The sequence below is a fragment of the Crinia signifera genome, chromosome 4, assembly GCF_055691185.1.
Source record: "Crinia signifera chromosome 4, ASM5569118v1, whole genome shotgun sequence".
In the NCBI taxonomy this organism is placed as follows: domain Eukaryota; kingdom Metazoa; phylum Chordata; class Amphibia; order Anura; family Myobatrachidae; genus Crinia; species Crinia signifera.
In genome coordinates this window covers 88682164-88708390 of record NC_139220.1, presented here as the reverse complement: position 1 = coordinate 88708390, position 26227 = coordinate 88682164, and the positions used below count along the sequence as shown (strand labels likewise).

At 46.1% G+C, this 26227-nt stretch overlaps 1 protein-coding gene across 5 annotated transcripts in view; it reads left to right on the top strand.

Annotated features, from left to right (window-relative positions):
* The window catches only part of ABLIM3 (actin binding LIM protein family member 3), a 189184-nt gene that overhangs the window by 82884 nt on the left and 80073 nt on the right, over positions 1-26227 (top strand). For 4 of the 5 annotated variants that reach the window (XM_083181974.1, XM_083181969.1, XM_083181972.1 and 1 more), the window contains exon 2: positions 24974-25114. In XM_083181974.1, coding sequence (XP_083038100.1) covers positions 24974-25114 — 141 coding nt within the window. The remainder of the gene's footprint in view (positions 1-24973; positions 25115-26227) is intronic. The other variant, XM_083181970.1, reaches the window with a different exon arrangement.

The window sequence follows — 26227 nt, the reverse complement described above, 5'->3', positions numbered from 1 at the left end:
ATCCGGCAGTGCAGGGCAGGCGGGCAGGAGGTCCATCCAGCGTATAGTAAGTTGCCGGTGGGGTCCCTCCAGTGTATGGGAAGTAACCCGCAGGGTCCCTGTGGCGGATGGGAACTAGTAGCAGTAGTTCCCAGCCGCCGCAGGGACCATCGCCGGTTACTTCCCATATGTTGGAGGGACCCCGCCGGCGACTTCCCATTTGCTGGATGGACTCCCTGCCCACCTGCACTGCCGGACCCCGCTGCCTCCACGTCCCGACCCGCGGCTCCAGGGGTGAGTCTGCGGCTCCATCTCCCCCTCAGCAACCTGACAGCTCGCCCCCTCCCCCCCTCTCCTCCCGCAGCAGTTGCCCCAGCGCTGCATGCCATGCACGGACCCGCTGCAGGTGCCTCAACCCGCAGCGGACCATTTACACCGGGCTCTACACGGGCCCTGACCGTGTTCTACCCAGGTCAGGACCTGGGTAGAGGACCCATGTAAATGGACACGGCTGGACCCCATTTACACCATCGAAGGTCCGGGTCTTACCCTTCCGCTGACCCGGATTTTTCGGCGGTCTAAAAGGGGTATTAGATGGAAGTTCTATTGAAGATGGGATGTTGCTATGGGCAACAAATCAGATTCTATCTATTATCTTCTAGAAGATGCTAAATAAATAAATAAAAGGTAGATTCTGATTGGTTGCCCGTAGCAACATCCCATCTTCACTAGTACTCCCATCTTAGTTAATAAACCCCATAGTGTCCCAAAAATAAACAGTGGTGCTACAAACAAGTTGGATTCCCTAAAACTGGTGACATTCATTTCATTTTATTTTATTTTGTACCATAACCAGTAATTAATTATAGTTTTTGTGTTGTTTATTATATTTTATCATATAGCATTGATCTTAACCCTTTGAGTGACAATATTGCTGTGAGAGATCCTCAAAATATCCGTTAAAAATGTTTTTTTGGCCCCAAGAAGTAACTGTAGGTATAGGAAGTCTCTGTTCTGCAGGCTTAGAACGTCTCTGTCTCATTTTGTCTCTTAGTCAGTTATAACCAGCTGTGCGTGGTTGATAATTGCAATAAAGCATTTATTTCCTTACTGTGAGAATACATAATAGCTAATCGGCAATACTCCAGAAGAGGCTCTGCGGAGACACATTCAAAGCATAATTACAAAGTGTATTATTACTATTTTATATCCAGATCAAATAAAAATGTGAAACTGCTCAGTATGTCTTGTAAGAGGAAGGAAGTTAACTTCAAAATCAATAACATTTAATCATTTAAATTTTTTATGGCACATCTGTAGAAATGATGAAAAATCATGATATGTATATTTGTTCTCTGACACTGTTTTGATTGGGGTTATTTCAGTTTCTATTCACATAATTATACAGTCTGTGCTCCTGCTATATGTGAGAAAAAATGGTCTCAATATGTATCATTAACCAAGTATTTCTGGTGATATGATCATTGAGTTTCACATTTGCTTCACAATATGTTAAGGGGTGTACACTTGGTGCGATGTACTTTCTATTCAATCCCGATCGAATCGGAATTGACTCGCATGGCGCTGTGTACACAATTGATTAGACTATATAGTACAGATACATACCTCCCAACTTTTGATCTGAAGAAATAGGGACACTCGCGCGGCGAAGCCTCGCGATAGTCCGAAACGGGGGCGGGGCGTATGCAAATGAGGGCGCTGCTTATGCTAATTAGCCGCGACCTCATTTTCATACGAGAATAGATGCTGTGCGCATGCGCACAGCATCTATTCTACTAGATTGGGGGGTCTCCCAACTGCCACCCCCCGCAGCGGGACAATGCCTGCCGCGGGTGGGACAGCGGGACAGGACCCGAAAATCGGGACTGTCCCTCTAAAATCGTGACAGTTGGGAGGTATGCAGATATGTACTATATAGTCTTGCCTGCACAGTCTATTTTTGTATTCAATTTCTATGCCACAGTGCCACGCATTGGGATCGAATCAAAATCGAATGTGTTTAATTTCCGTTAGATTTTGCTTATATAAGATAAGACAAAATCAAACCGTGTATACCTCTATTAGAGTGCCATTCCACACTAAGGCCCTTATTTAGATCTGATCGCAGTACAAATTTGTTCTCAAAATGGGCAAAACCATGTGCACTGCAGGTGGGGCAGTTGTACATGTGCAGAGAGAGTTAGATGTCAGGGACTTACAAGGCCACAGCTACTTGGTAACTTCCTATATCTTATATCTTCTTAATTCAAAACGCCACAGCTACTTGGTAACTTCTTATATCTATACATTTTAATAATAGAAGAGATATTACCCCCATTGTGAGTTCTGTCACAAAACACCATGGGTTCAATCAAACTATATGGGAAATTAAACGCTTACGTGGCATTTAAACGCTGGCAACGGCACCTTGTCTTGCAGCCGTCACAGGTTGGTTTCAGTCCAAATTCACAGAAAATAGTTTGTTGCCCTATGGAGAAGCAAGGACTTTTGTGTGACTTGATGCTGTAAAGTGCGCCCACTGCTGCGATGATTTGTGCTAGCTATATAATCAGGCCTAATAGGATAAACCCCCATATCTCTATAATTTCTACTAAAACATAGTGTAGTACAGGGTTCCTTACTTTGTGGCTGCCCTGTCCGGGAGAGGGCAGCCAGTTTAGTGAGGCATGGGGGGTGGGGCCACTGACAGGGCAGGGTATGGGCGGGGTGGCTGGCGGATGACAAATGTGGGGGCATGGCCAACATGATTGCGTCCTCATGACCATGATCCGCTGTGCAATGCCGGTATTTCAGGAATTGCACAGCGGGGGGGGGGTTTACAAAGACGCGAATAGCATTGCTTGCTCGCACTGACTCTCGTGAGGCAGGGGAGACTTGCCTACCTTTCTGGGGGGGGCCAGGAGGTTGACCCAATTTCTGGGACCCTCATAGCCATTCCAGGAGGGTAGGCAACCCTGGTGTAGTATTAAATATATTGGCATTATGGTATCATTTATATACTGCCCCTATATCTTATTATACTATTTAGTGGTATGCACTTCTGCTGTATATAAGTAAAACCTACAGTACTGTCATCATTAAATGTGATATTGTGTACAATGCCTTGTACAGTATCTTGTGTAGATTGCTCATTTAGTGCTTACTTGGCAGCTCATCTTATGTGTGGACTGCTCAGTGGCTGTCACTGTAATGTTTGCTCATGTTTTTGTTTTACATTGATATATCTATTAAAAGCAAGTCTGAATGCAGAAGCAAAAGCTACGGCATTCAGTATTGATCTAAAGTGTCTGTTGATAGTGCTGCCAACTGTTACTGATGGCTTAGACACTTGTGACGGTTGCTTACAATAATATTGCATTGCTCTGCCGGAGGTCACTTACAGATCTCTTCGTTGTTGTCATGTGTTAGGAAACTGCCCCTTAACCCTAGTTTAGCTAGTTCCTCTTTTCACAGTGTATAAAATGGACTGAAGAAGGTATATTGTAAATCATTCTTTTTATTGTGATATTATAAGATATATTAGGCCAAATGTAATAGGGCGAGAGAATCAAAAAGTTATAGATTTTGTAAGTGTCCCATTTTCTTAAAGCAGTAATCAATTTTTTTCTCTAGTGTCAAGAATTTGTCACATTGTATTTGCCATGCAGTGATCCAAGGTCGTAACTAGAATTCTGTGGGCCCCATAGCAAATATGTTGAAAGGCCCCCTCCGCACCCCATACACACACACACACAATTGTCAAGCGAGACAGAGAGAGAGGGTGTGAGGGAGAGAGAGAGAGAGAGAGTGTGAGTGAGAGACAGAGAGAGAGAGAGGGTGTGAGGGAGAGACAGGGAGGTAGGGAGGTTGTGAGGGTGATACAGTGAGTGAGAGAGGGTGCAAACTCCCTGTCTCTCTGCAAGAGGATGTGAGGGAGAGACAGGAAGTGAGAGAGGGTGGGAGGGAGATAAGTCATCAGGAAGAGAGAGGAAAAGTGGGAAAAGAGGAGGGGGGGGGAGAGACAGAGGAGAAAAAGAGACTAGAGTTAAAAAGTGCTGAGAGAAAGAGAAGGAGCAGGGGAAGAGAGAAGGGACTGGGAAGAGAGAAAGGGAAGAGAGTAGGGGAAAGAGCTGGTGTGTAGGAGAGGGGGAACAGTAGAGAAAAAGAAAGGGGATCAGGAGAGAGCAAAAAAGTAGAAAGATGAGTGGTATGAATAGATGGAGAGAGCAAAAGATTAAAGAGACTGAGGGAGAGCAAAAGATGAAAGAGATGGGGCGAGAGAAAAAGATAGAGATGAGAAAGGGGGATGAGAAATGGGGATGGGGAGAAAAAAGGGGAGAGAGGTGAGAGAGGGGGTAAGAGAGAGATGGAGACGAGGCAAGGAAGGGGTTAGTTAGGGGAGAGGATGGAGAGCAGATTTTTAAAAGGGATACATTTTTCCATCATAATCCCCCCATAATCCCCACACCCACTCCCCAGTATAAGTGGCCTGGGTATATCGGTAGTTACGCCACTGCAGCGATCACCACTATGTAGTGCTAGGATTGCTCATTACAGTATTAATGGTTTCTGGTCAGGTGACGACTAATTGTTATAAATAGTGAATTTAGGGTCATGTAGCTCTGATACTGAAGTAGGGGCTGGTAAAGCAGAGGTCCTAAGGACATACAAGTTTGTATCTTGGACTGCCGACAATGAGTTGCCAGTGCCACAGAATGATCTGAAAAAGAAAATACTTTGTGAAGCACCCTATAGGGATAGAAACCCCGAGACCCCCCCCCCCCCCCCGAGTAATCCCAGAGTTTAATTTATATAAACAAATTGGTTACTTAAGCATCACAACAAGGTTTTAGTAGATTAGAACAGAATAGTGCCAGTCTGGTAGGTATCTACCATGCTTTATAGGCATTTCCAGTCATCACAATGGTTGTCAAGTGTTGTGTCATTTTCAGTAGACAAAGTCAAAGTAATGGTCGACAATGACTAGGTAGAAACCTGAAAATGGTGGACATCGATATTGCCAGGTGGTCGATACAAGCTTAAGGTTGACATGGACATGGTAAACACCCACAATGTTGACACACATTTTCACTGGGTTTTTGGTGTTGACATATGTCGACATGGACACGTATAAGTGTACCACGTCCCCTCGCATTGCTTGTTTGGAAGCAATATGCTTCATATTCTGAATGCAGCAAGCAAAAATGCCTGTGTAGCAAAGTGAGTATCGGAGGGAAACGGCACCACAGTCAGGGCCGGTGCTAGGGTGTCCGGCGCCCTCCTGCAAACCATAAATTTTGCGCCCTTTGACATTGCCACTGCAACAAGCTGCAGCCTGATTGAGGGAGCGTATGCAACATGCGATGCTATGTAGAATCTCGGGTACATGTGCATGTACATGTATGCATACACCATCTCAGTGCTGTGTCCGCAAAATGTTGCAGGCACTAAAGGTGCCCATACACGCTGCGAGAATCGCATACGTTATGGGCTAGATCACATCGCATGGAATGCATGCAATGTTTGTGCGATGCGATCCGAAAGCAGTACAAAAAGTATGTGCAGCACATACTTTTTGTACTGTGCGATGCGATGCCCGCGGGCGAGCGCACATCACATTGCACGCTGCTATTGCAGAAGCCAGTGACAGTGAGGGCTGAGGCGCCTTTTCAGCATGGCGCCTACCTGCTTTGCAGGAGCTGCTGAGTGGGTAGCGCCGGCCCTGACCACAGTCCTTGGAGAAGGAGAAGGAGATTCTAAAATAGGAGAACCCCATTGCTCCACCTGAGATCCTTCTCTACATACAGTATGTAAAACTAGACACTTTTTAGAACCAAAATTGTACTCAGTGACCAGTTGTCAAGTTAATATGGATGGCGGCTATTGCCCTCTCTATGTATCCTAAGGTGAAAGGTCTAACAATCAATACAGTGTGACCGCCTCTCAGCAACACCAGAATCTTCAGAAGCTCTTGAAATGCATTGGCTACTGACACTACTTTGCTAGTCGATAGCAAAGTAGTAACTAAAATTTTTATTAAGCGATCGCATGTTACAGTGTAAATACCACATAATAGGCTTTAATACCATAAACACCACTTTAAATCTAACAGCGATACTAAACATAGTGTATTGTGACAAGGATCACAAACACTGGGGACTCAGATGAAGACTATGTTGTTTATTTTGAACAACGGCTATTGTAGGGACAATGGCCCCAAAACTAGCCCACACACCCCCGGCCTATTGCTTGGGCAGCTATTCCACCATCAACAGCAAGGTGACTCTGCCCTGGAAACCCTTATATCAGGAAATCCCAGGGGCTACTGATTACACACCTAATGCTAGGTACACACCAGGACGACTAGGGCCCGATCAGCACAATCTAGATCCAATTCCGATCAATCGGATGTAGATTGTGTGCTGATTGGGCCCTTTTCTGACCTGGTGTGGAGCGATTCCGATCCGATGCGCGGTCCCGCGGGTCGGTCGGTCGTTATTGAGATCCTACCTGCTGCAGGTAGGATCTCAATGACGACCATAGAACCGGGTGCGGGTCGCCATCGGATCGGACCCGCTCACGGTGCACATCGTGAGCGGGTCGTGCCCTCCCGCGTCATCGTGAGCGGGTCGGACGAGACACTGACGACCCGCTCACGATGTGCATCGTGAGCGGGTCGTCCTGGTGTGTACCCCGCATTAGATGCTGCTACTGCTTTCAAAACCTGGTCTGGTTTGTATATACAACAAAGCCAGAATGAAAAAAGTGAACTGGCACCGTACAGACCTATCTACTATGAAGTCCATATTGTCCATGTCCTACTGCCACCAGGGCCGGCAACAGAAATCTTGGGGCCTGGTACACTGATATCTCTGGGGCCCCCCCAACGACACACCCAGATTTTAATAACATTGAATGTGTTTTTATTATTAGAAAAAATGATAATTAATATTCACTATGCAATATAATAGGGCAGGGCAGATGGGAGGGCGCAGCATTGGTTTGTCCTATGATTAGCTGTGTTGTGTGATGTCACTGGTGGACAGGTGACCAGACTGGATTGGGGTCCATGTCAATTTCCTTCCAGGAAGCCAGGTGGGCAGGCAGCACCTTTATAAACTATTGCTAGGGCTGCACTACCGCAGCCATGCTTACATTCCCTGAGCCCTTCAGAGCCTTGGGGCCCCTCACAAGCTTGGGGCCTGGTACGATTGTCCCCTTTGACCCCCCCTGTCGCCTGCCCTGACTGCCACTTTGGTAGTAATCCAGTCTAGATGTAATTTCACTAAAGAGTGCACACAATGGTGCAAAGACCACAGGCAGCAATATATGTTTCACTTCATTGTGATGCCATACACTGATGCCATACACTGATACAGCAACATAACAAAAAACACAACAAAACCACAGTTCCACTCCACAGTCATGATACTTTAAGACAGCTAGTACCATAATCCCCAGTAGTTCCTTACTCCAAACACTGCTGATTGTACTTGCACATGTTAGTGCTTTTGCCTTTCATGGCATCTGCAGGTCTACCATGGAGACTTCCAGGAGAATTAATAGTATATATACAATAGTGAATAGCCTCTCAAAATTGATGCTTACCCTAATGCAACCCAAGGATAAATTATGAGTCCCCTGATTTTAGTCACCTGAATATTCTATGGCACTTCTACATGGGGATCAGCCATACAATAAATAAGGCATATACAACTCCCATCTTAGTACCTTTCCCCCTATTTCACATGGGGTATTGCTATGGACAACCAGAAATATTTTGTATTTAGCACTTTCTAGAAGAAAATAGATAGTATCTCATTGGTTTCCCATAGCAACATCCCTTGTGAAATAGAATTGCCATCTTAGTAAATTTCCCTCCATAACCTTTATATAACATGTATTAGTTACGGGCACCATTCAGGGTCAAAGTAGCAGTCAAACTTTAACCTCAAAATGCATATTAAGGAGGTCATGTCTCCAGCAAACCACAAGTTAAGTTCCTAAGAGGGAGAGGGGGGAAGGTTCCTCAACATTTATTTAAAGTTCCCAACACCCACTTCCTGCCAGAAGTATGGGTAAGAATATTCAGAGACCCAACCTTGTGTCTTGTGTTAAGCAAGATACCGAAGGAATAAAGCAGTCTCAGTATCTTGTTTCATTACAGCAGTTCTGTTGACCAAACATCTTGGGAATTTGCCTGGGAATACTGTTATGCTAGACACCAAACTCCACCAAATGGGAATAGTTGTTTTATTGTTCATGTAGATGTATTGTGCAAATCAGATTCTTCTCCAAAAATAGAGAAAGATTGGGTACTTGTTTCCTAGCACGGCGCCAGCGATAAAAAATCGCGTCGATCGCATCGCATGCAACCAAATCGCATGCGATCGACGTGATCACCGCAATTTTAAAATTGGAATCAATGTAAAATGGTCCCTGAGACCCGATTTTACATTGGCCCCAATGTTAAATGGCCCCCAGACCCCAATTGTTATTGTTTTCCAATCCTGATGGGTCAAATGCCCCCCATTGTTAACGCCACCCCACGATGAATGCCAACCAGAAGCGTGGCGAGCGCAGCGAGCCCGCTAGGGGCGGCGGTACGCATCCTCTGACCTTTTCATACCCCCACTATCCACGAGGGGACGCACATTACTTCACAGATATTACGCATCCCCTCGCGGGGCTCGCTGCGCTCGCCATGCTTCGGGCTCGGTGGCTCGCTGCACTATATAAAATTAACTCCACGCCGACGTGGATAGTGGGGGTATGAAAAGATCGGAGGACGTGTATCGCCGCCCCTCGCGGGCTCGCTGCACTCGCCACGCTTCGGGTTGGCGTTCATCGTGGGGTGGCGTTAACAATGGGGGGGCATTTGTTATGTAAAATACCCATAAGGGTGGATATACAATGAAAAATCTGGTACATTGGACCATTGAACATTGTTCCTTATGTAAAAACACCTTCATCGCATCGGTCGCATCGCATGGACGCAATTTTTTAATTGTCGGGGAAAAGGCTAAAAATAGCCCTAAAATCGCGTCGGTCACGTCCATCGCATACCTTAAGTTAAGGTATGCGATCACCTACGACGGGCGCCGTGCTAGGAAACAAGTACCAAAGATTGTGCGTGTTTACTGTAAAGAATATTTACTTAGGAAAATTAAATATTTTATCATTGTATCTTATGGCAAAAGGTACATTAAGGTTTATTGATTGGCAAAACAATTAATGAATAGAGTGTAAGAAGTTCTTAAAGATCATGTAAATAAACGCAAGCCTGAACACTTATCAAAGTATTCCCATATGTGTTATTTTGCCTATTTAAAGAAAATATTTTTTTTTTCCCATTTAATTGGCTTCCAATAATTTTCTTTTTAATTGGGCTTGTAACACACTGCCGCTGTTTCAGTACCAGTCCTAGAGGATTTTAGCTTGAATATCCAGGCATATTTGTGAGCTGGTATTGGCAATAGCAGCTTAAGGCGGATTTTGCAAAGAGGATGACTTACAGGCCAGTTAAAGCAGGAAATATGTGCCGGATTACTGTAATTAATCACTCTGGAGTTAGGGATAGATGAGAAGGGGGGGTTCTGTCACAATCTATTTGTACACAAACCTATACATACTAATTTTTAACGATGCTCAGCCATTTAAAACAAAGGCAGGGGTCTAATAAACTCACGCTGCAGTTTTGATGAAGTGAAGAGAATACTCCATTATTTTCCATGCTGGATGCAGTTATTGTGTAATGATTTAAGCAGCCACTGTACAAATGCAGCCATGAATTAGTTATGACGTAGAAAGCTTTAGATGAGCTTGGGAACAATCTGCTTACAAGACAAACCTCAGTGAATCAAAACAATGGGCTGATTAGCAGGCCGTAGACTGGGCCAGTTTGACGCACGTTGATTGTCTGCCATGGGATTGAATTATTTCTGAAGGAAATAATCAGGTCTGCGTTCCAGTAATGGTGTTCTCTATAAATATATAACAAGGAAGCACTTCCTGTATTGGAATAAATGGTCTCACAACTCTGTTTACATCAATGCTTTCTGTGCTAGTTACAATTCCAGTAAAGAAGTCATCTTTATTGCTCTGACAATAAGGGGGAAAAATATTTTAGGAAAAAAAAAACACGTAAATACAGTATACGCACACAGATAAAAGGCACACATTTGGACATTTAGGGGTCAATTTCCAATGATAGGAGTGCTATCTACATATCCTGTGGGTTTACGTACAAAAATCTTGGGGTCGATTTACTACAGCTTCTAAAAATGAAAAGTGCTGGTGTTGGTCATACTTTAGTAACCAATCGGATTCTAGGACATAATAGAGAAATGAAAGCTAGAATGTGATCAGTTGCTAGAGGCAACACTACCACTTTTCATTTGTACATGCTTTATTCACGTTATAAAATGTTAGCATGAGGTGAGATAGGTAGCCTACAGTAGTATGGTAGTACAATAGTCCCATTTTTCCAGTTACCAGCAGCCTTCTTACATTAGAATTATTATAACCGGTTTATAAACCGCTAATGTCTGGATGTACACTGAATATGTATTATTACAACAATCTCTGCCCCATTAGTACTCACAGTTTGAATTCTCTAACACACACTATGGTACAATTTAGACAGCAGCCAATTCAGAATTAATATGTTTGCTTTGTGTTTGAGAAAACAAGAGTACCTGGAGGAATCCTGAGCACTCGCTGGGAAAATTTAAAAATTCCGTACATATAGGGTGGAATTCAGTAGTTTATTGCACTCAATTTCCCATCTAAAGTGACAGAAGTTCAGGGTGGGGGCAAAATGTACCCATGGATTTTATCATGCTTGTCATGCCCAAAGAAGTTGGCTTAAGCCAAGTAAATAAGCTAAACCTGACAAGTATTTGCTGCTTCTTGAAAAGTCCCATTTGAATGCTTAAATAGGTCACTTTGTGCCCATCTCAGCTCGCCATCCCTGGTGGGTGCAAGTTGAAATGCCATTGATTAAAAGTAGAATTCTGCCCATAGGGTCCAAGTTTGGAATCAAACTCGAAGGCCCATTGCTCTGAGAAAAAAAGGATAATCACTGTTTCCTTTTGCTGTAATATAGAACCCATTTGGTGAACAGCATCCATAGAGAGGGGAGATGTATTTCCTGCTAATGATGCCATATGCACTACACTAGAGAGTAGATGTGACAGGGATAGGGGCCAGCCTTGGAGTACCCTTGTACTGAACTGCTGCCTTCCCATGACCTCTAACAGCCAGTCGGCTTGAGGGGAAAACCAATTGTTGGAGTAATAGAAAAGAGGCAACTAATATTCCTACTAATTACAGAGCCAGTTTAATCTGAAATAATCCAATGTAATCTAGTCTAGTCTAATCTCCGGTCCTTCCAACAAAACCTTAGGAGTGATAATGTGCTAATGCAGCTAACTAAACCAGTAATAGAAGCTATTTAGAAGTACATCATTCATATATAAAAAAAGCTACAAATATGAATATATAGGACAAAGAAGACACACAGCTCCCTGGTAATATTGCTTGGAAAAGGAATGCTTTATATAACCAGCAATATGAAGGCAGTCAATGGTGTTCCTTGAACTGTTGCGGTCCTTGTTAATCATTACTAGTAAGTCCTTGTATACATGTTACATGTCACTGTATCACTGTACATGCCCCCCCCCCCCCTCCCACCCACACACACACACACACACACACACCACCAAGTGAAGCAGGCAGGACAGGGAGATGACACTGGGAATGACAGCTCCGTTTTGAGGGCGGGGCTAAATTCTGCATAATCACATCACCTAGTCCCAACCCTACCTTGCAAACCCATGAATCGCAGCACTTGTCCTAATGACATGATACCCTGACCCACACTACAAAGTTGTCTGCAGGATTCTCCCAGCCAGGGAGGAGTCCTATAGCGTTGGCAAGCATGATGTACAGTAATCATGTGTTCAGAATTTATGAAGGTGTATGGGGTCCCTTGATGAGTTGGAAGCCTAGATGTTTTGAACACAATCCCCATGTTTTTATTTGCTAGATACAGTACACACAGATTTCCATTATATTATTGTTAGCACTGATAGCAAAAGTCTTTCTGTTTTGTATACATGCTGTATGTGTCATTAATACCGCCACGCAGCTGGTACCATGTACTATGGGTAAAACCATATATGGTATTTCTGGTGACCTAAACAATCTGCTGCCTATGTAGATTTAGTAATTTCCAGCTATATCTAATGTACTGTATTGGCTGTATACTGTAGTCCATAGATCTCTCAGTGTATATGAGGATGTTTTAATAGTTCATGTGGAAGTAAAATTAGTATCAGTTTTGCATGCAGCAATAAATCTTTGATGAATCGTTTCTATAAAGTAGACGGAGCAATGTCTCACAAGAGGAAACAGCTTGATGGATTTGCTCTATCGTTTTGTGTAGCAAAATGTATCCACTTGTTTTTTCCCCCATATATATATTTATTTATGTATGTTATTTATATTACATTTGTCACATAATAAATTCATCGAGCCTTGATAATCTGTAGTTGCTGGAATGTGCACATTGACAGTCAGAAACCTTAAAACATCAACAAGCGTCAACTATTTTCAAAGGCATGTTTAATGAAACAGGCATAGGTGTGCGCACATAGAGTGTTAGGGGTGCACAGGCACCCCCTAATGCTGTGCCCACACCTATAAACACCTCCTTGCCGCTAGCAACCAGCAATACCTTTTACCAAAGACTTTTGCTTTTTAGAACTGTATTCTATTATAGGAAGCGCCCATCAATTAATTATGTGTGTTTTGCATTGTTAATTATACTAGATAGACCATTGTCATATCACTACATACCTGTGTCATCCATATATGTTTTTGACTTTATTTGCATGAACTGTTACAGAGAGTAATTAAAAACTGACTGAAATCGGCCGGAGATTATTCGCAAGCCTATGGAAATGGGCATATAATTACGCATCAGTCTGGTCTTGCTTTATGTCAAATATATTTGCAAATGTCAGCACCTTTAATAGAAGGGAAGATATGTGACTTTTAAAAGGTTGTGTCAGTATTATATTAAGGCTAAAATCATATATATATATAACAGTACATGCGGTAAGAGATATGGAATCATTCTGCACAAAATTGGGTTTTCATCCTGGCCTCCTGGAAAGCTGGGCATGTCCCCTGATCTGGTCCTAGGAGACCAGGTGACACAATTCATAGTGACATTTTGCAGCGGGGGCTTGGTTGCGATGATTTGCTTGTGACTGGAACGCCACCCTTACAGCCTCCTATCAGTCAGGGCCATCTTAACAGCATTATGGGCCCCCGGGCAAAGCAGTGCAGTATGGCCCCTACTAATACATACATACAGATATATATATATATATATATATCATTTTATACACACACACGCACATATATATATATATATATATATATACACACACACAAACTGTATATATCTCCCCTGCTCATACCGGTCTCGGTGAGGTTGAGGCTCAACTGTTGAGCACCTGGTGCTCACATAGGCCGGCCCATACACATAACCCTGGCCCTCCATCTGTACTAGCAGCCAACGGGGGTCGACCAGGGCGATACAGGTGAGCACCAAGGCCAGGGTCTATACGAAGGCGGCTGGTAGAAATCACTAGGAGGGAGCGAGAACAGCGATGAGCAGGATCCCATGCACAGGGTCGGACTATGGTGCCATCTTCCCAGCTTTCACCAGCTGGCAGCTGCATTCACCAAGCACCAGTAATGCTCTGTGGGCCAGGCGGTGCAGTGCAGGGTGGCTACCAGTGTGTTGAACAGTGCCGCAGATCGGGGTGGGGGGTTTCCGATGGCCTGGGATGAAAGGCTTGGGCCTAGAACTATGGGGCCCATGTGCAACTGTCCATCAAGCCCATGCATTAAGATGGCCCTGCTATCAGCATCACACCCAACTGTTCCACACCCTGGGCGAGATGTACTAAGACGCAAATTCGGTAAAATCCCCATTTTATAAAATGTTCAAATGCACAAATACCCGACCACCGCATCACCTTTGGGTAGCGATACCCTATACAAGCCTATGTGCTTCTAGCACCGCCCGCTGCCCGCCATCGGCCGCAATCTCCTACCCCCCTCCCAACGTTTTTGCTGCTCCTCCTCCCCCAGCAGTATGTCACAGCCCGGGATGTCCTTCCGGCTGCAGGGGGGAGGAGAAGACGCCAGGGACCACCGTAGAGCCCAGGCGGTGATGGAGAACCCCCACACACCACATCACAGGTATCGCGGGGGGGCCTCCGTCACTGCACCGCGATGCTAGCCGCATATGTTAGTACATATGCTCTAGTATCGTGGCGAGGGGCGGCAAAGTATGTTAATACATCCCGCCCCCTTTGTCACTGAGCTGCCTGCCCTCTTACAGCCAAGAAGTCGGCAACCCTTGGTAGAATGTAACTTTCACCTTTCTATAATTATCATATAAGATCTGTAAACTTAAGAATGGATAAGTAATGTTATTATTTATTTGGGTAGTGGTACTTGAGTAGTTTCACAGCGGCAGCCTAAGTTACGTTTAAATCTACATTGTCAGCGGTAGAACAGCGTAGTCCAGTGGCTGCCTTACTTGTGAAGTTTCACGGCGGCTGCCTAAGCTACATTGTCAGCGTAGCCCAATTGCTGCCTAGCATAGTAAGCGTACTGTCTCCGCGGCAACCCTGCGTAGTTAGCGTAGTCACTGTACCATCCCCAGAGCTGCAGCTCTGTCCCTGGCGTCCCTGGCAAGTATAGTGAGCGCTTCTCACACAGCACCGATACCCGCTGGATGCCTGTGGAGAGGGGATCATGCAGGCACCGGCGGAGAGGCGCTCCACCTGTATGAGACGCTTGTGCGTTTCAGTTCTTGTGCAGCTCAGTATTGCGGCAGGGTACGATTTTTAAAATACCTGTCAAATGACTGGCTGTTCTCAGCCAATCAGAGAACGGCCAGTCATTTGACAGATATTTAAAAAAATCTAATACCCGCCACTGCACATCCCGTCCGGCAGCGCTGCTGATATCTGTGATCACACCGCCCTTCCAGGTCATCACTCGCCGGCACCGCCAGCTAAGCGCTCAGGGACCCGCTGCCCCACCGGTAAGTCTGCCTGTCAGGCGGGCAGGCATATGCATACAGGGAGGTCGGTACAGGGAGGTCGGACGTGATCTTATGTGCTGACCGTCCGACCTCCCTGATCCGGTCCGATGCGCACGGGACCGCGCATCGGATCGGATCAGATATCACACACCTGCAATTTTGGCCCGATTTAACCCGGTTATCGCCCCAAAGTGCCGAAATTGGAAGAAATCGTCCCAAAATCGCATAGTGTATGGGGGCCTTAACAACCAACTACAAATATCCGGATTGACTGTGTGAACGTGCAATTTTGCCACCAAAAAATTATATCAACAAGCTCAATGAGCAAATTCAATTGAAACTGCTCGGCAAAACAGTCAAATACAAATCGATTGACACAGTATTGGATGAAGAACAAGCTGTCAATTATCCAATTTTATTTTTAAATTCATTGGAACCACCCTGAATGCCACCGCACGTATCAACATAGAATGTTGGATCACCGGTGATGCTTATTCGCAACTTAAACGCACCAAAGTTGTGCAACGGACTGTACCTATAGATATCTGCTAAAACTTTGTCACATGACGGCCCCCTTCCAACCACCAGAAGTCATCTGGCTATAGATAATTTGTGCTTCCCGTGCGAAGCCGGGGCAGGTCGCTAGTCTTCTATATAATCTGAATTGGTTTTGATGTCTGTAAAGCGCCCTGAGGCCTGTTGGAGAAAGAGCGCTCTATAAATAAAATTATTATTATTTTTATTACTTTGGTCAGTACAGATGGTTTAATGGCATAATGTAATACTTCATTACTGCCTCAAGGCACTGAGGTTTAAATTCCACCATGGCCCTCCCTAACTGTGTGGAGTTTGTATATTCTTTCCGTATTTGTGTGGGTAAAGTGTGTTTAGGGCAGACTGGATGGAATTGGGTGTGTTTTATCTTTTGCCAAATTTGATGTTACTTACCTTAAGAATATTCTAAACTGTTGTGTTAGACAATAAAAACACAAATATTATTCAGATCTTCTATTATTCGAAATGTCTCAGGGCCTTAAAGGTACACTATATTCAGACAAATCGTAAAGCAATCTCTACCTGAGCATCACAGATGTTCATTGCAGATTATTGGAATTCTCCTCCTCCCAGTGGAATATCTTCTAAGATTCATACACAGTGCCGAGTGCTCTTGAAAACATTGCTCATTGTTCCACTTACATGAGAACTTGTTTGAGTCAGCAAGGAATGAGGGGCCAGGAATATCAGTTTCCAACACTTAGCATACCCATAAAAAGGTCTTTTGTACATTTATGATAGAAAATCCAGCTCTAGTGTCTGTTCTCATTCTTAACATACTGGATTATTGATACAAATGAATACACCCAACAAAGGCCCTTATTCTGATCGGTGCGGATATTCCCGCATTCTTACGGAGCGGTCCGCACGCCACGGTGTTCTGCCGCGTGCGGCCATCGTCCGTAGAAACGCCCACGGGTCCTCCGCATTCGGACGGACTCACTCTTTAAGAACAGGGCGTGTTTACGGACGACATACAAACCATGCGTGTGCGGGAGAAACACTCAGATTCTGCACGGTATTACAGAGTATTACAGAGTATGCTCGGGAATACCGCATCCGAACGGGAGCCAAGCGGTGCTACCGCACGTAAGCGGAGTATTTACGCCAAACAACCCACTATTATGTATCTTCTGCAATACATCACATGACCCACTTATTCAATTACCTATCCTCATAAAAAACTTCTTATTTTGAATTGGAATCAATTAGATGCCAATATATCCTTACAAGCATGCCTAACACATGCATTGCACACATTAACCCTTACAGCAATTGAAGTGCAATGGTTTCAATTAAAGCACTGACAAGCGTCCTATTAGTGAGTAATGAGTAAAGGAGTCGATTCTATTGGGTTCAGGTGTTAATGCTTGTAGTCATTAGGCGTACGTTCGCCTACCGCATGAACGAGTGGTGTCCGCAAAGCAATAGTACACTTGTGGACACCGCACATTTCTTCCCTTTTTGATCGCGTGCATTCGGAGTGCTATCCGAATGTCCGCCCCCCAACATAAGTGTACTCCCCCGTGTCCGCCCATGTTTCCGCCCCGTTTTGCCCACTTTGAAACTACGCCCATGTGTCATTCCGCATGACGCCCATAATACGCCCATATTTCCCGACTGATTGCGGGGAACAGTTTGGGACGGGATTTGGCCGAACTGGTACGGAGTCATGGCCTGGCACATGCGCGTTGCGTTCTCCACGCATGCGCAGACGGCGTAAAGACGCCATCCGAAAGTATGCGGTAAAGTACGCGTCAATCAGAATAAGGGCCAAAGCGCTATGCCTGGTAAAACAAAGATGTGCAACAGATACTAAGGGGGCATACACAAGGGGCGATTTTTTTGGGGGCATTTTTTGGGTTACTGCCCCAAAACGCCCGCAGGGTGTCAAGCACCCTGTGAGCAGCCAGCAAAGGCTAGCCTTCAATGCCTGTCTTCATTACCTGTCTTCGTACATACGGCTCACACATGCGCACAGTGACAGTTCGGGGCTAATAGCCTATCAGCGCAGCACTTGCCGAGATCGCCCCTCTCCACCCATGTTGCCTCCCTTCACTGCAGCCTGCTCACAGCCAGCCTACAGGCTGGCCTCAGGGAAGAAGCCTGGCAACACACTCGCCACTCCCCCACCACAGTATGGACCTCCATAACCCGCCGAAGCTGCCCCTCCAGCACCCCCACTACCCTTGCACACCACCCTCTGCACCACCACACCCGCACCTCCCCCACCAACAGCACCCCCGGACACCCTCCCGCACCCCCAGTTGCACCACACCCACTCCTCCCCACCCGCAGTACACTCGCCACCACTCCCCCACCTTCGGCACACCTGCACCCGCCCCTCCCACACCCACAGCACACCCTCCCCCACCTGCGGTAACTACACACCCGCCACTCTCCCACCTGCAGTACTACTGCACCCACCCACGGCACCCCCACACCTGGACCTCCTCAACCCCCCAGTACCCCCGCACCCAGCCGGACCAACACCTCACCCGCCTATTAACCTCCTGCGGTACCCACGCACCCATACCTCCCCCACCACACCACCATGGGTCCTGCACCCACAGCACCCCCCGCAACTGCTCCTCACTCAACCGGTGCACTCCACCAACCCCTGCACCTGCAGCACCCCCAATCAGCCTCCCCCACCCATGGCACCCTCACACCCGACCCTCACCCACTCATGCCACCACCACACCCACCTGCCACTCCACCACCTGCAGCACACCCACATCCACCCGCAGTATTTCCCCACCCGCCCCTCCCGCACAAACCATATTTCACACAATAAATGCTTCGCAGGTTAAGGGGGTGCAGTATAACACACCTGCCCCTCCCGCACAAACCATATTTAACACAATAAAGGCATTCAGTGGTTAAGGGGGCGGAACACCTTATGACGGTGTGAAGAGCACCCATAGGGCGCGATGAATCACCTAGTCATGTGTAATTTACAACTTGTTTGTAAGATCTTTATGTTACTACAGCAGAGCACATGCATTAAGCTCCATCTTCTGTATATCACCTTTATTTTCTTTCCCACTAGGGATATTTATATTGCTTGTATACATTAGTGGATTATATGCAGTAATGAGCTTGTCTTGATCCTTTCTGCATTTTGTCTGAGCACATGGTGGACTGCTGGGTAAAATTAGTAGACAAATAAAAACATGTGTGAGGTTGATAGATTGAAAACATATACAGATCTTTTTTGTCTCCTTCCTTTATGATTGAGAGAACTTGTAGTCATTTAATATGCTAAGCTGTTGTCTGTGGCTTCAAGCCAGTTCTCATTTCTATCGTAGTCCCTGTCTCCTCTTTTTAAGCACTCATCATTTTTCTGTGTGTCTTCTGGGAGTCTGCTGACGGTTGCCATGGACAACCTATAATTTCTTAGCAACAAAAGGTCTGTAAATATGATGGGATCATTTGCCGTCTTTTTTTTTTTTTTACAAATTGCTGCACCAGGAAAAATGGATCAAACTTTAAATATGAGTAACTCTCTGACTGTACACAGAAGAAGTGTATTGTTTTATTAGCAGTTTTAACCCTATGTTATATTTGCACAGTTCTCTGCATTTTTATGAATCATTTTAAAAACTACAGCAAGTAACACGTGTCTTTATAATGATAAACATATTATATTTTTGTCCGCAACTTGAAAACATGGAATCATACCTAATGCCCCTTTCCCACTGCAGGTCTTAAACGGTATATTGCCGTTTTTTCCCCCTTTCTAAACGTTTAAGGCTGCAGTGGGAAAGCGCCAGAGTTGATTTACCAGTTAAAGTTAACCGGTATTTCAACCCGTTTGCAAAGCAGAGCTGTTTTTTTATGCAGTGAGAATGGCTCTGAAATGGTATTTAAGATCCTACACTAGTCTTCCCCCTACCCTGGTACCTGTCCTGCCCCCCCCCCCCTCTCCCCTGGTACCTTGCAGCTGGTACCTTGCATCCGGGCAGCGGGGCAGCATGGTAGGCAGGGTAGGCAGCGGGCATTCAAGGGCTCCTAGTCGGCAGGCTCCCCCCCCCCCCCCTCTCCCCTGGTACCTTGCATCCGGGCAGTGGGGCAGCATGGTAGGCAGGGTAGGCAGCGGCCTTTCAAGGGCTCCTAGTCGGCAGGTCCCAGACTGATTGCTGGAAGCATCATGCAGGAGGAGGCTGGTGCACAGACAGCGGGGGCACTGGGGATCCGGGCAGCTCGGTCCGTGCTCAGGAGGAGGAAGTGGAGGAAGGTCCATTAGGAGATTGTCATTTAATCGGCGGGGGTCCCTGCCGCGAATGGGAAATAGCGGAGCCGTTCATTGAATATGTGCATATTTAATTAGCGGTTCATTAGATATGCGCATATGTAATTTCCGGGCCCGCTATTTACCATTCGCGGCAGGGACCCCCGCCAATGAAATGACAATCTCCTAATGGACCTTCCTCCACTTCCTCCTCCTGAGCACGGACCGCGCTGCCCGGATCCCCAGTGCCCCCGCTGTCTGTGCACCAGCCTCCTCCTGCATGATGCTTCCAGCAATCAGTCTGGGACCTGCCGACTAGGAGCCCTTGAAAGCCCGCTGCCTACCTTGCCTACCATGCTGCCCGGATGCAAGGTACCAGCTGCAAGGTACCAGGGGAGGGGGGGGACCTGCCGACTAGGAGCCTTTGAATGCCCGCTGCCTACCCTGCCTACCATGCTGCGCCACTGCCCGGATGCCGGGTACTGCCTGACAATCGCAGTCTGACTGTGACTGTGCTGCTGCTGCCCGTGCGCTGGCTGCACTGGCTAAGCACGGAAGGCGGCCATGACACTCAGCAGCCCCCTTGCAACAACCATCCCCTGTACTTTGTGGTGGGCGGGTGAAGGCGGGGCAGCAGTGACGAATGACAGGGGATAAAGTATGACACCCTGGCTGCCCCGCTGTGCGCCGCCAGCCGACAACTGCAGAAAGTAGAGACTTGAAGGCCTTTCCCCCCACCCTCCTCGAGGTTCCTCTCCTCTGACAGCGGAGGCAGCCTGCGTTCTTGAAGGGGATCCATATAGACATACATATGTGACACAGTAGGGAAGAGGAGTGAGGGGATGTGTACATTGTCAGGTCTGGGGGTGGGGGGATGTGTACAGTGTTAGGGGTGCGGGTGGGGGGGATGTGTACAATGTCAGGTCTGGGGGCTATGGGAAGGGTATGTGTACAGTGTCAGGGGTGGGTGGGTGTGTACAATGTCAGGGCTGGGGGTGAGGGGGGGATGTGTACAGTGTCAGGGCTGGGGTGATGGGGGATGTGTAAAGTGTCAGGAATGGAGGTGAAGGGATGTGTACAGTGTCAGGGCTGGGGGTGAGGGGATGTGTACAGTGTCAGGGCTGGGGGTGAGGGGATGTGTACAGTGTCAGGGCTGGGGGTGAGGGGATGTGTACTGTGTCAGGGCTGGGGGGGGTGAGGGGGACGTGTACTGTGTCAGAGCTGGGGAGTGAGGGGGATATGTACTGTGTCAGGGCTGGGGATGAGGGGTAGCTGTACTGTTTCAGGGCTGGGGGGGTGAGGGGATGTGTACTGTGTCAGAGCTTGGGGATGTGTACTGTGTCAAGGCTGGGGGGTGAGGGGGATGTGTCCTGTGTCAGGGGGTGCCAGACGATATTTTGGCTGGGGGAGCAAAATTTGTAGTTACGCCACTGTGGCACACCCCTGCTCTTCCATGACCAGATTACAGACTATGATGGTGCGATTCTGCCCAGATTAGCATACCCTCCAACATCTGAAGAGCAAAAACCGGTACAAATTCAGAAAGGGGCGTGGTCATGTGTAAAGGAGGCCTTTCCTACACTTACAATATTCTGGGTATGTTCACATAGATGTGAAAGATGGCTTTGGTGGGCATATCATTTCTTTCTGAGCTTCACTTGTGATGATTAGCAGCAACAACTGCAAGTGCATACAAACAAACAAGCCTTAAACAAATAAACCATTCACTGACTATACTGTACACTAGCCACAAACAAAGGTGATATGGTCATTAGACGACATCTATTAAGGTCGACATACATTGGATCTACATGGAAAAAGTAGACATGCGTAAAGTCAACAGGGTCAAAAGGTCAACAAAAGCATTATGTCCACATTGGGAAGGTAGACAGTCAAAAGGTCGACCTGCGTTTTTAGGGCTTGTTTGAGCCGACATGAGTGGTATTTCATGCCCTACCATCCACTAGGGTGTGGAGTGAGAATAGAATAGTGTGCTGAGCTGAGCGTAGCAAGGCACCGAGCCCAAAGCATGGCGGGCACATCGGTGCACTTTTTTTTGTGTCGACTGTGTTGACATTCGGGACGAAAAAACATGAAAAACCCATGTTGATCTTTTGACTGTCAACCCTCCCAATGTGGACCTAAAGCTTGCGTTGACCTCTTGACCATGTCGACCTTAGACATGTCGACCTGTTCATGTGTCGACCTAAGGCCTGTTGACCTTCAGTTGTCGACCCAATGTAAGCTGACGTTAATTTGGTGGACCTAATGACCCATACCCCAAAAAACGGATCTTCTCGTGGTAGTAACCTGAGATGTCTATGACCTGTATGACCACACTGTATGTACCTTATACAGCACCAGCCAGCAGCGCTGCACCTTTATTCTGTAGTTGGTTACTACTGAGATGATTTGTAAAGTACCAAATACAAATAATCTTATCATTTACAGTTGAGTATATTATCGTACACATATAAATCTGCAGACTGATTGCTGATACTCATTTTCCAGGTAAACATCTTTCATGTACATAGTAGGCCTTGGTTTTATCATACACATATTACATAATTATGTACAAATTGCAGTAATTATGAAATAAAGCTAAACATAATCTTATAATGTTATTCTAAAAATCAGATTGTGATTTTTTTGTTAAAGAGGCTCACTGGTATTTTTATAAAAGCTGTGTCAGGATTGGAAAGCGTGAAAGACTAATCTCTGTGTAACCTTCATCATCTGTTATCATGGCCCCTGAAGGTAATAGCAGGTCATGGCAGCATATCTATGGCGGAGTCCTCAGAGCAAGTCTGTGCAGCGTCTAAAAAGGTTATCTTGATGTAACATTTGTGAAAAATTTGGATGTCAACCAAAGTTGATCATGTGCATGAATAGGCTGCTTTCACTAAGCACATGTGCTGGGATCTGAAATTAAACCTCAGCTCTTAGCGGAGAGCATCTTGGCTCTGAGCGTCGTAGTATCTACACAGCGGAATGTAGCATTGTATCTGATCACAGAACAAACTAGCTAGCATTATGCAATGACTGCCAGGCTCTTAAATCAACAGGTGCTTACTGTTAATTGGATATTGCAAGGGTTTTTTTTTTTTTTCTTTCATTTATTACTTTGTCAGGTCTTTCATTTCAATATTTCATTTTATTAAACAAAAAAAATTGGTTAAGAAGCCTCAGTAGTTGTGAGGAAATGTACACATTAAATTTACCCTCTATGGGTTAGTACACATTAGCTGTGGGTAGGGTCTGATTAAGCCTTCAGGGGGCCCTGGGTCACTTTAGACAGGGGGCCCCTTTGCCATTACTGGCCGCAAACTACACGGGAGAATATTACATTGTCAAAACAGTGTGTGGGTACATGTGGTAGGGAATATAGAGTGTAAGCTCCACTGGGGCAGGGACTGATGTGAATGTACGAATATTCTCTGTAAAGCGCTGCGGAATATGTGTGTGCTATATAAGAAACTGTTAATAAATAAATAAATTACTCGCTCCCATTCCCGACTGCAGGACTTTTTTCGGGCTGCACCCACTCTGTGGAATGCCCTCCAAAGCACAATAAGACTCTCCTCCAGTCTCCAAACCTATAAGTGTACCCTAAAAACTCATCTCTTAAGGCAAGCTTATCAAATTCCAGAACCAGTCATAGAACCTTGCATTCTGGTATAATCGATGCAATAAAGAATACAGTATCTATCCTTATGTATCAATGCCTATTTCCCTATAGATTGTAAGCTTCCGAGCAGGGCCCTCCTACATTTTGACTGTCTGTAAATACCCTGTTTGTTGTATCACTGTCTCCTTTGCAAAGAGCAATGGAATATGCTGCGCTATATAAGAAACTATTAATATATAAATAATAATAATAATATGCTGCGCTATATGAGAAACTTAATAAATTCATAAATCTGACCCAGTGTCACACAAAAGTGTATAGTTGTATTTATATATATAAATAACATGATGTAATTGGAGTTTGTATATTCTACCCGTATTTGCGTGGGTTTCCTCTGGGTACTCCGGTTTCCTCCCACAATCCAAAATTCAAGTGGTATTTTTTATTTGCAACTCGCCCCCCAAAAATGGGTATTTCGGTGTAATTAGCCACAAATATTCAAAAGTAGATGGGCCCCTAAGTATGCTCATATGCATGCCTTCTCCTGCCACCTCGCAGGCGATGGGACCCAGTAGGGAGCCAGCATCAGCAAAGTGCATACACACTCACCGATGCCAGCAGCAGCAAATCGCCAGCGGTGGCCATGCTGCATTCAGGAGTGCATCAGTGACGTAACTGGTACATGGGTACTAGATGATGTGCCTGATATGTCTTTCTGATGTGCCAGATCGGATGACATATTTTCTAATGTGTGCCCAGCTTAAGGGGGGTATTCAATCACCCGCAGCCATTGCCCGATGGGGGAGATGGCTGCGGGGCCCTATTTAATGCTGTCTTCATAGAATAGAACAGCATAGAACAGGGTATCTCGGCAGAACGAGCCCGACTTCACAAGTAGTCGGGGTCGTTCGGCCGGCAAGTGACGAGCTCCCGGCCGCAGCTCGCCACTTCCCAGCAACAGCTTGCGGCCACGCCCTTCTTGTCCCGCGGCAGACTGGATATTGAATCCCGTCTGCTTGTTCACATTCGAGCAGACCGAGAAAGGGACAGGGTCACGGCTGTCAGGCCAGCCCGACAGCCGTAACCCCAGATTGAATACCCCCCTAAGTGTGTTAATTCTCAAGAAATGTGTGATGTTAACGAGGCACATCATGACCAAATATTCACCAGTGATTTAAAATGCCTTCAGGTTCGAATTTGCCAATGAGTCAGTCAGTAAAGGAATTAGCCATGATTGTTGGTTGGTGAAACCATTGATGGTCATTCATTACATAGTTTGCAACAAAATGGCCAGTTGTCATTGCACATAGTAAACATAACGATGATCAACCCTAGTAGCTATGTTATAACTACTGTGTGACATGTAGATATAATAGATTAAATTGACTATATAATGTGTTCTTATATGTAACAAGACTGTCCACATCTTGTGTTTTATTTCCAGCAGTACCCTATCAACACAATTCCTACAGTACATCAGGGAGCTCCGGTCCTATCCAATGTTACCGTTGTGGGGAGATATGTAAAGGAGAAGTTGTTAGAGTGCAGACCAACCACTTCCACATCCGTTGTTTTACTTGTCAAGGTACCGCTCACTAAGCTGCATGTGTCAATTACAGAGAAGCTTTGCAAATGCCTGAGAGCTAATTGATGTTTTCCTTTTTATTACAGTTTATTGCTTTTCTTGAGTGATCAATTTTAAAATGATGTTTAATTAGGGCCAACAAGCCAAATATTAAAAATCTCAGAATATAAATCTTTCATAGACTCAGGTCACTATATACAAAGTTGTCATGACAGCTGCATTCAATATAGAATTCTGGGTAATTTACCACCCCATAGGCGTTCTGATCAAGGAAGTGGGGTTATAACCCAAGAGCTAAGAAGATAACATTGCTGTTGTAATTTATAAATGATGGTATGTTTTCAGGGCCGTAACTAGGGGGGGGGGCTAGGAGGTCACACGCACTGGGCGCTGGAGGGTGGGGGCGCTAGTGTGGTGTCCCGGCAGCGTGGTCCCTGGGATGAGCAGTGGGGTCCGGGGACTGGTGGGTTAACGCCAGGTCCTAGCGGGGGTCCGGGGACTGGAGAAGGTTAACTCCTAGCGCTGCCGGGCGGTGGACGGGAAGCAGGTTTTGAAAAGACTTGCCGGACGCTGATTGGCTGAATTCAGCCAATCAGCGTCCGGCAAGTCTTTTCAAAGTCATCAGCGCTTCCCGCCGCCAGGCAGATAACGCTAGGAGACGGAGTGAGTGAAGGCGGCCGCTACACCAGTCCCTGGACCCCTGGACGCTGCCTACCCCCACTGGCTGCACACAGGTATGTTGGCAGCGGGGGTCCAGGGACTGGTGTAGTGGCAGCTTTCACATACACAGCCGCTCGCTATTTGCCTGGCGGCGCGAAGCGCTGATGATTTTGAAAAGACTTGCCGGACGCTGATTGGCTGAATTCAGCCAATCAGCGTCCGGAAAGTCTTTTCAAAATCTGCCTCCCGCCCACCGAGCCGGAGTTAACCTTCTCCAGTCCCCAGACCCCCGCTGCCTGTCCCCAAGGCAGTGACTTGTGTTGTTTGGGGGGGCGACCAAATGACTGCCGCCCCGGGCACCGAAACACCAACAGCAATTATCCAGTGGAGCGGTTTAATCACAATCCACAGCTTAGCATATGGATGTAATATGATAAATTGTCCCAACCTGTA